An 11094-nucleotide genomic window follows, 5' to 3' on the forward strand; every position below is an offset into this window, starting at 1 on the left:
ATAAAAACAAATTGAGAGAGAGAGGACGACAAAGAGAGATAAAGTAAGTTTTTATGATTAAATACTTAGTATTACTTTGAAAATTATTTATTTTCACTTTGTGCTAATTTACAATTAGTTTAAAAAATTAATGTTATCTTTTTTTTGCAAAAGCAAAAATTCGATCTATATGGTAGTAAATAGATAAGAATGATTACAATTTTGTATAAGAGAGTGAATTTTGTGCAACGGGAAAACCGAGAAGATGATTACCTCTATTTCTATGTCATGTGATATTCTTGACAAAGCGAATGGTTGAAGTTGAATCGCTCTTCTCGTCCAAAGATCACTTCATTGTCGCGTCATCTTCATATGAAATGATTTTGACCAACGAGTCACTCGTTTAAAGGCGATTGGCCGGGTCACTTTGCAGGTCCCTAAGTTTAATCTGATATATCAAGAGAGAGCTAATAAGTCCTCTTAAACAGAAATGATATCTATAATATTTACGCGATATCACTCTGTGAGTTTATCATTATAACGTGTTTAATAAAATATAATACATATATCTCGATGATAGAAGAGTGTATTTACGCGTTTATTATATTTCATCTGTTTACATAATTATTTTTACATTCTGTTTTTCTTTTCACACAGTAAATGATCATAACATAATAAATTATTATACATTTTTAAATATATGATATGAGTCTGTAATAAATATTCTGCATATAATAATCATATTTTTTTTATTTATATTACTTTTTTTTTTTATATATATTATTTCTGATTTCTAAATTATAATACTGCTTATTTATATACCTATGTCCTCATTAAAATTTACAAGCAGTTATCAAAACAAAGCAAAAACGTTTGTATTAAAAATATCAAATTAAGACTCGTCCACGATTTAATTCGACCTCGTTCGACCGATGAAATGTTCTGTTGGACCAGCAATATCGCCACGTTTTAAAAACGGTTACGACGTGTATATATACATAGAGTATATATACGAAAACACACGTTATCGATATTTGTACGAGATGCAATTTATTGTCCTTTCCGGTCTGCGAACACGCGAACGTGCAAGAGGCTGCATCGTCGCTCTCGACATGTGTCGAGTATATATAGGATCGTCTTTGTGCGTTTCGCGGTTGAAGTTCGATAAATATTCACGCACGGCGGGTGGCTGGCTCATCTTCTCTCTCGACGGCTGCGGATGCGATTTACCGACGAGTATTTGGATACTCGATTCGAGGAGAGAGACGACGGACGCCGAAAGATGCAATGCTCGTCTCTCTTCCGGGTTAAGGATGCTCCTTCTTGGAGGAGCGTTATACTTTGGTGTCGTCTCGAAGCGGGAAAATCTCCCTGGCTCTTAAATTCACCGGAAAACGCTTATCGCGCCATATGTAGGCACGTGATAAAAAACAACATATCCCTCTCTCGTTCTTTCTCCCTCTGTCTCGCATATCTTCCTGTCATCCGAACGATCGATCCTCGAATCCTGCTTACATGCGCTTGTCGGCTTAATCGATCTTGCCTCGATAAGGGACCATGTTTGCATGCGTCGTCTTGCATGCTCGTTTATCCACCTCGGCATTAGAACGTATGCCGTGATTGTTTACGCGGTATCGCGATATCCATATTTTATCCAGCGAATCAACGCTTTAAGGGAATTCTAAACGTCCTTGAGAAATCTGTTGGTTTTTCCTGGTTTATCGACAAAATGTGAGATTAGATAAACTATAAATCTATTTATTGGCTATACGGATTGTTTTTTACCTGAAATTAGAGCACTTCGTCCTTTGTTAATATTAATACTTTAATTTGTATAAGAAAAAAATTTATCAATTTGTATAGTCTCATATATCTAGGTTACAGCATTCTTGAATTCTTGAATTCATAATTCTGTAACCTAGATATATAAGACTATACAGATTGAAAAATCTTTTTCCTGTACACACAAATTAAAGTATTAATATTAACAAAGAGCGAAGCGCTCTAATTTCAGGTAAAAAAGAATTCGTATAAGCCAATAAATAGATTTGTAGTTTATCTTACCTCACATTTTCACATTTTGTCGATAAAACAGGAAAGAAACAACAGACTTCTCAAGGATGTTTAGAATTCCCTTAAGAGTAGTTCAGTAATTTCCCTTGACGAGGTCTCTAGAAGATTTCTTTACCAAAGGTTTCTCTTCACGATAGCGTTAAATTTTTTGCATGTAGATATTTGGGGAGAGAAATGCAGTTAACCGATAAATAATGGCGCGGGAGATCTTTACGTCTCGTAACGGCAATAATAATGCTAACGACAATATGGCCCAAGTTTGCGGATGTTACGTTGTTGTTTGCGCGATATTGTGATATATGACGATGCTGCAATTCGTTATTCAGTTCGCTGTATTATTCCGGTACGTGTATGTGCACGCGTGTGCACGTACTTCGGACGCTCTTAAGGGACTCCGTCCTGGAGGACGATAAATTCTGTTGCGCTCACATTTTCCCTGACTCCTCGTACGTGCAAGGATAAGGATAAAGCGAACGATGAAAGCTCGCGGCATACTGAGAATCCTGCGCTCTTATTTATTTTCCCTTTTGTTCGCTCGCCATTCGTCATGCTGCCGCGCCACGCCGGGACGAAATGAAAAACGTACTGGAAACGCCGAAAATAACCGCGAGTCACGTGGAAATTACGAGGGGGACATCCTTGTCCTGCTCGACTAACGTCCTCATATAAATAAGATAACGATCGGGAAAAATTTAATTTATTACGCGATACGTATAGAAAAATGGAGCCTTATATTTGCCGTGAAAGATAACGCGATTTCCATGTCGAATTTTAACTTGAATTATTATAAAATTAATAGAATAAGATATAGAAAGATATTTTGACTGTCGAATAAATCATTAATATTAATAACATGTAGAAAAGTAAAAAAAATAATCCAAGCATTTTTAAATATTTTCATTTTCTTCGTGGATTATTTCTTATTTATTCCTTGCTTAATTTATAATAATAAAATCGTATCTTCCGCATTTTTTGTCATATATAGAAATTTCCAGGGCGAGCTCATAATACAAATCATCGAAAATAATGTCTTAGACGTCAAGAGATTAGAGCGACGTTTTTACACGTGAAAATGAGTCTAAGCAAATCGATCAAACGACTTGCGGTGACGTTAAAAGCGGGATCTCGCGATTTTCCCATGGCGACCATAAACTTGTTCGCCTCCGTCAAGTTATTCCTGTCCCGATCTCCCCGGAGAGACGACGGAAGGCCGTGAGAATGAGAGATAAGGGCGATTAGAGCAGGCGAGACCCGGGAAGGAGGAGTAAGTTCAGTAAATCAGGATGTTACTCCCCTTGATCCGATTACGAACGATTATATTCTGCGCAGAGTCTCCGCGAGAGACTCATCGCTCGAGTCTTTCACAATAAGTCGACCGATTGCCTCGCCGCTTTTTCTCTTTCTATTTTTCTTCGTTGCCTCCATCCCCCATTCTGCTTCTTATAACGATAGAGAGCTCGGTGACACACACACGCACACACTTTTCCGATTAGGATATTCTTACTCTATTATATGTATACGATGAGAATAATTTTCCGTAGGTGTTTTCTTCTGGAATTAATAAAAAAACAGTGCGTTTAAAAATATAATATTTATGTGATTAAAATAATTAAAATTTGAAATCTCTCTATTAAAATGTAATTCGATCTTTTCTGACAATTAAGATGTGTATCACTGTTATAGTGAACATACTCTTAATAATTAAATTTATATACGTTTCCGTGCATATACAGCCGTAATATATCTATTTTTTTCTTTTATAGAGATTACTATTTTTTAAATAAATATTACTATGTAAACGCTATTTTATATACAATGGTGAAGAAATTGAAAAACATCGAATTATGATATTTGGAGTGCAAAGACGAGCTTGCCGGTTTGTATCGAGCTGCCGATAGCAGCAGGATGTTATGGTAGGACGAGATGCGCGTCGTGACGTCGCTTAACAGATGGGAAACAGATAGAGATGTTGCCAGGTAACAATCGAGGATGCACCGGGACGGATTGCGCGCGTTGCCATTTGACGAACAATGAATCGCGGCCGACCTCCGAACAGAGAGATGGAATTTACGTGGTCTCGGGGCTGCATGTGATATCGGAAAATCAGAGGAAGCGAAAGAGAGAGAGAGAGAGAGAGAGAGAGAGAGGGCTTTCCACAAGCTGCGACAATGCATTCCGAACATATTGCTCCTCGGGATTCTTTTCGTCGAGCTGCTGCATCGTCGTGTCGCGCTGGATATGACGTGCAATCGCTCGAATAAAGCTTTTATTTGTCGGGACGCGCCATTATTTGTACGTTTAATCGCGAAAACTTACGAGACGTACAATGGCGAGTTGCCAGAACTTTCTGCATATTTATTTTTTACGTCAACGTGGATGCAAAGTGATTTTTCGTAGGGTTTGCATTATATTTCGCGACAGAAAATACACACCGAAAAAATTGCATTCTAAGCGCCAAGAGAATTCTCTTAATTTAAGATGATATTTTTAATTTATTCTTATTTTTAGAAAAAAATATACTAAAATTTAGAGGAATTTCTTAAATTAAGAGGATCCTCTTGGTGCTTAGAATACAATTTTTTTGGTGCATATCTCTCTTTAAGATGTGTAAGAAAACTTTCTCTGATATAAACGCAAACTTTTTGTTATAACAGTTTACTCATCTGATCAAAATATTTCTATCGTCTATTATATTTTTCATTATACCAACTCATATTAAATCTAACATTAATTAAATCAAAAAAGGTGCGACTACTGTTTCTATCTCTCCATCGCGAGAATCCCCTTTTATCCCTCCGTGTTCGAATTGTGCGTACGTAAATCATTTGCGAGATGCGTCCCTGGATTTGCCACTGTGTGACATTATGCAGTTACGTGACGGTTTCGCCTGACATTACGTCACGCGGTTAGCGTCCATCGAGTTCTACCTATCTACGGACCTACAAATTGATTCATCTCTCTCTCCTGTCGCGTATCTCTGTCCCTCTTTCTCTCTCTCTCTCTCTTTTGCAGAAATGCCATGGCGATATGTCCCGGTTAGCCGTGTACTTCGTCTTCGGATAGAATTTTCGATCGGGCAAAGTCTCCACGTTCCTATCGTGCCGCGGTTGTACGGTTCGATTAAATTTCCCCGGGATCCTATGTGGTTACGGAAGTCTGGTATCTGGCATTCGAGCGTCCGTCCTGCGGTCAATGGCTGTTATGTAATAAATGTTCGGCGATCCTTAGTAATTATCCGAAGTTTAATCGCTCGAATACATGCGATCCTTGACTCTTTACTCCCCCACGGTGAAACATCGATAGAATTGTATCAGCGAGTAGAACCATTTAACCTGCCATTCGTGTATATTTCTATCACTTTTCTCGTTAATTTCCTCTAAGCGTAAGAGTTGATAAGAAATATCTAGGACAAAAATAATTTATCTAATATTATCGAAAGAGAAAAGGAAGTGATAAAAACGGAAATAAAATGCTCTCCGTTCAAGCATGAAAATATACATAATTAATACATAAATATATAGGCAATGTATATTTTTCGAAAGATTTGCAAGTAAAAAAGAGATCTTTTCGCGGACCCAAATTAAAGAGGAATGAGAAAATCTCAAACTTTTACATAGGCCGCATAGTTCGCTATGCCACAGCGGTTTTTATTTTTCGCCAATCGCATGTAACCATGTTCACCCCAACTGTCACCCCACCAGTTCTTCAGGATCCATTCGGTCGGCGTATATCCGATGATTAATACCGCGTGGTTTACCGTGTCCGAATTGCACAGGTGGTCGTCGTAAACACCTTTACTGCAAGCATAATAAAAATATCGATTAATATTTCAAATTATTTTTAACATCTATACATCTAAGATATGATTGCTTTGGAGATATATAAATGTACGATAATTATTTATTATTAGATAAGAAATTAAGTCGCGAACGGGAAAACATCCTGGAAAACGTCAAATATGATAAGCGAATTAAAGATAGAAAAGAGAGGAAACAAATATAAACATTGCGTGAGAAATACGTTCTTTAATTAGAAAAAGTGAATCATCGACATTGAACTTGCGCGTAGTATACGCGATTATTACGTTAATTGTATACGTGTTTTTTCTCATTTATTGTGTAACATAGTAATTCGGAAATGTCAATCATGCTTCGCGAGTATCCTGTTATTTGTCGTAAATGAATAAACTAGGATAGGAAATGGTCACGCCTATAGATCTTTTAAAATAAAATACGTTCAACGACTGCATTTTGGCAATTCAAATGAATGAGGGTCATCATATTGGCGAAGTGCTAAAAGGTTATCACGCGATTGGAGCAATTTCTTCTGCGGGGGTCCGAGCAAAAATTTCCAATCTTCACGCCTTTCGCATAAACATGACACATCGCCATTTCAATTATATGTATGTTAGTCGGAGATATTATGGAATTTTAATAATTTAACATTTGAATAAATGTACACGTTTAAATATTCAAAATATATTTAAATATATTTAAATATATTATTATCTATATTAATATCTATTTAAATTCTTATTTTTAAATTTTATTACAAATATTTGAGTATGCAAACATTTCACAAAGTAAAGTTCTAATAAATTAATTCTTAATTAAATGGAAAATTTTGAAAATATCACGCATAGAGCTTTCTCAGAATTACATTTTCCCGCAATCAATTAGTGGATTTGATAACATGAATTCATCGTCAGCTAATTAACAGTTAAAAATATTGATCTAATTCGTGTGAGATCAGTTCAAGTTCAAATAAATGCGCATGTGGTATCGATAATAATAATCAGCTGTGGTCAATCAAAAGTTACGGATCCAAATCAAATCGACGGTGACGTCACTTAATCTTCGAATTTGCGTAGTATTTCGAGAAATCGCGTCACTGCACTGCGTGATCGATTAAAATATTAACTAACTTATTTATTTGTTGGATTATGTTTGATTAACTATCTGAGCAAGAAAAAATTGTTTGTTACCAGAATTATCTACATAAATTTTTTCAATTTACACCGAGTGTATCGTATTTTGCACTGTTTTCTTTTCCTTCACATATTAAGCAGTCGATCCATAAGCGCCGGAAGTTGTAATAAATGTAGAATTTCTGCATAATAAATAACAGGTGTCTGAAATTATCACGTATTTCTTGAATGTTCCGATACGTTTGTCGCGATTCGCGAGTACGTCACTTGCTCGTTAGCGGTAATTTGCACGGTTTTTTTCGGAGCAAATAAAATGGGATACTAACTGATAAAGCTGAAATGTCTTCGGACTGGCGTTTATGGAGGCGGCTATAGGACCGACGGTAGCTACTGCTATTTCTAAAGCTTTCTCATCTCGTGCAGGCAAGATTGCCCATGACGTTACATTAACGACGCTCAACTCCCTTTGAAATCTGCACTCACCTTGCTGAAATAATTTAAGTTATCAGACATGAATTATGAATTATTACTATAATAATAATCTGTATAAATATTATATTAACAGAATAAATTATATTAATATTATATATTATATTATATTAATAGAAAAATTAATAGGAATAACCTAATAACATAATAGCTTAATTTTTAATTTTTACTACTTCTTATAGATTTATTTGTTTGTTTTCGTGCTACGAAAAAATGATCGTTTTTGAACTTTCTCCAGTAATCCAAAGTCTGCATCCTCAAATAGCTGATTAGTTTTATCACACATATATATATAATTAATATATACTTTAGTAACAAAAATAGCTGTTCTGATAATAGCCTGCAGTGATAAAACTAATCAGTTTAAGAACAGAAATGCTATTTAAGTTCAAACCACTCAAAAAATTTTATAAATTTCTATCTATTTATAAATATATAGACATGATTGAAAACAGTAAAAAAAAACGAAAAAAAACATGAAAAATTTGCCAGGAAAAAAATACATATTAATCACAATCTTGCATCGCTTAATTTATTAACTGAATTTTTTAACAATTACTTTTTATTCTCGATTTAATTTTGAAGTAACATATATATATATATATATATATACATACAGCAAGTACTTGAATTTGCTTCAACGAAATATAATAAATAAAATAACATTGTCTAATTAAAGAAAATAGGTTTAATAGAAAAAGATTGACAATCGAGAAGCCAAAGAACTTTGCCCCTAACGTTTGTCGACACTATTAAATTGAAGCGTGTTTGCCATACGCTAAATACTTTTTGGTTGCATCATCTGAATTCCGTCGTCAACATGCGTTAAATTAAGGCAGCTTGATCACAGATAAGCGCGTTTTCTTCTTATTGTGCGATTTAACAGGCAATAATCGCTACTTTGTTAAATATCTATGAATTATATAGCCTTGATGCGACATGAATAATGTGTATAAAACATATCTTAAGAGATATATAATAGAGGGAGGGAAGAGGGCTGACAAGGCCATCGTCATTTATATTACAGAAAACTATCGTGACTGGCATAATTCCCGTCGCCAAAATCTTCCACGCAGAGTTTTCTAATATTTCTGACTAGAGGAAATCTGCGAAGTAATGGAATAAACCTTGACGTTTACTTCTTTATTGTGATAATTAAATTCGCACTGTCAGCACCTTCGCTTATAGTCGCTAATAATGTGTATTATAGTCAGTAAGAGAAACCAGAAATTCAAGTATTTATAAATTCTCATTCATTAAAATTCTAAATACGCTTAGGTTCAATCAATTTTCATACATAGCTCTAATTTAATTGTCATCAATCAAGAAAAACTTTTTTTACGGCATTATTAAAAATAAGGAAAAGATGAAACCGGGAAAAAAGAGACTCAGAAAAATAAGAAAAAAATTTCTTGAAATTTCACGTGACGCACAGTACGCGTTTTATGAAGTTTTGCAAATCATCAGAGAGACATTTTATACACGACGGAATATATTCCAATCGGATATGCATTCGACAGGTGGAAAAGGAGCAATGCGTACCTCGGCGTAGTACGGATACCGGTATCCGGCCATGAGACCCTTCGACTTTTCCAGATATTTTAAGGTATTCCTGAGGGAACCGCCGACGCAGCCGCGGTTCCCGGTCGCCGTGCTGCAATCTACCAACTGTTGTGCGCTCAAGGAGAGCAGCATGCCGGTCTGCTTAAAAATCTGTCCCTGTATACTCTCCGCGATCGAGTAAGCGTAGCAACTCCCGCAGTCCCGTTGGTTCACCGGCGCGGTGATGAACCCGTATTCGCGCCAATCTAATCGTTTTGGTATGCTATGGGGGTTGTGCAGAACCGCCGATACCATCGGTTCGGTTGGCAATCGGCGCCTTCGACTCGGTATCAGTTTTACCTGAGACAAGCGCCATTTTTTATTTATTTAGCGTTTCGTAATAAGTTTATTTCATATAATGTTTATAAAATAAAGAATTGCAATTTTTAAGACTTTGTTAACTTGGGACGTTTAATGAGAAAGGAAGAAAGACCGAGAAAGGCTTTTGCAACAAAAATTAAAATAAAAAATCTTGAAGTTTGACTAGAATTTTGTTCTCCAAAATATATCGGCTCATTAGAGTTATACCAACCATATCACGCATGTATTGTCGAGTATTGAGATCGGCAATATGATTATCCCGTAAGGTGTAACTATGATGTCCCGCGGCGGCCATCAGGTTGTGTTTATAAATCTCCACGAGGTTTTGTTCCCAAGCCGTTCGCCTCGTGTTTTCCAGATTTCCCGTGTACGTTTTATTAAACTGCGTCTAATCATAAATATCGTGAAAACAATGACTATACGTTTACATGCGCTTCCATTAATCTTGTTTATCAACACACTCGTAGTTCTCTGACTATACTTGACTTAAAATCTCGTATAAATGCTGGTTTATATCAGTATTATAATAATTGATTTTGTAATATCGTAATTAGCGTGAAACGTTAATTGAAAATGTGTGATTTACACGATATTTTAAATTTATAATTACATGTACATACATACATATAATATATATATAAAACTGCTGATATTACTGAACCAGATTAATAGAAGAATGTAAATTTAGTTATTGATTGACTTTATACGACGCAGATGCAATAATTATAAATTTCTGACGTGAGTTGCGATGACCTTTTTCCTTTTTTTAGATGATGTTTTTTTTAAGATTAATAAGCAGTTATTTTGCAAAATATACATAAACGTATATGCAATCATAGAAACATCATTTATAAGATTATACTAATTTTTTCTAATTAAATATATTAAATTTAAATAATGTCAGCATTTATATTTTTTAAATTTATAATATAAAAATTAAAATTGTTGACAGCATTCTAATATTTAATAAGAGAAAATATGTATATCTTGTAAATGGTTTCTACAACTGCATATACATTTATAGATTAAAGAAAACTTAGCTCATATATATAAACGTATTTGTTTAAATAAAAATTAATTAGTAATTATAATAATCGTGAATATAATTTTCGAGTAAAATTTCTTTTATCTTAAATTTGGAAAATAATAAAAATACATATATATTTTAAAGTTTAATTTCTTTAAATAATTAGCGTTTTAAACGTTACCTTGTAGGTTTGCCAGTAATCGTCTAGTTTTTTTGAAACTTTATGCGGTAAAGTGTTCTCATTGAACGGTTGAATCGCACGTGTCTCAGACAGAATCAATATCGAAAGCAATATTGTGCATAATCGCGAGTACATGGCGATCTGCGGCGAATAATTCACAGTCCTTAATTAATTTGCACGACAGACCCGAGTGAATTTGACGAACTTTACGATACTGCATGAGGTCATAATACTGTTGTAGCATCGGACAATCAGTGTCAGCGTATTTGCGAATTACATCATCGGATAATCATTCGCATTATGCTGATGTATGTTTATTTTGCCAAATATGCGTACAATGATACGTTTTTGATTATCGCCTCTCTTTTCGCGGTAAACGCTCGTGTTTGTGTCGCGTTTTAGTATAGGTAGTTAAACAGTTCTTAGAATGGTTACCTAATTGGAAACAAAAACACTTTGCAGAGTTATGCTGCGGCACAATTTCAACAATTGAAT

General features: G+C 34.9%; 1 protein-coding gene across 1 annotated transcript; it reads right to left on the bottom strand.

Moving 5' to 3' along the window:
- Positions 1-5554: 5554 nt before the first annotated feature.
- Positions 5555-11028, bottom strand: CtsL4 (Cathepsin L4). The gene is made up of 5 exons (XM_029310354.1): positions 10600-11028; positions 9603-9779; positions 9011-9370; positions 7306-7466; positions 5555-5849 (listed from the first exon to the last, which is right to left on the bottom strand). Exons 1-5 carry the CDS (start codon positions 10732-10734, stop codon positions 5654-5656), a joined length of 1029 nt encoding a protein of 342 aa, XP_029166187.1. The 5' UTR covers positions 10735-11028; the 3' UTR covers positions 5555-5653.
- Between the last annotated feature and the right edge of the window lie 66 nt (positions 11029-11094).

This window comes from Nylanderia fulva, unplaced genomic scaffold, assembly GCF_048542155.1.
Source record: "Nylanderia fulva isolate GAGA-0341 unplaced genomic scaffold, ASM4854215v1 Scaffold50, whole genome shotgun sequence".
Taxonomy (NCBI): domain Eukaryota; kingdom Metazoa; phylum Arthropoda; class Insecta; order Hymenoptera; family Formicidae; genus Nylanderia; species Nylanderia fulva.

What these genes read in the sequence shown, in the direction of transcription:
- CtsL4 (XM_029310354.1), bottom strand. Translation starts at nt 10,734, where the DNA reads ATGTACTCGCGATTATGCACAATATTGCTTTCGATATTGATTCTGTCT. An exon ending in ATTACTGGCAAACCTACAAG is followed by an intron (nt 9,780 to 10,599) that starts GTAACGTTTAAA and finishes ATTTATGATTAG; the next exon opens with ACGCAGTTTAATAAAACGTA. An exon ending in GGTATCCGTACTACGCCGAG is followed by an intron (nt 7,467 to 9,010) that starts GTACGCATTGCT and finishes AAATTATTTCAG; the next exon opens with CAAGGTGAGTGCAGATTTCA.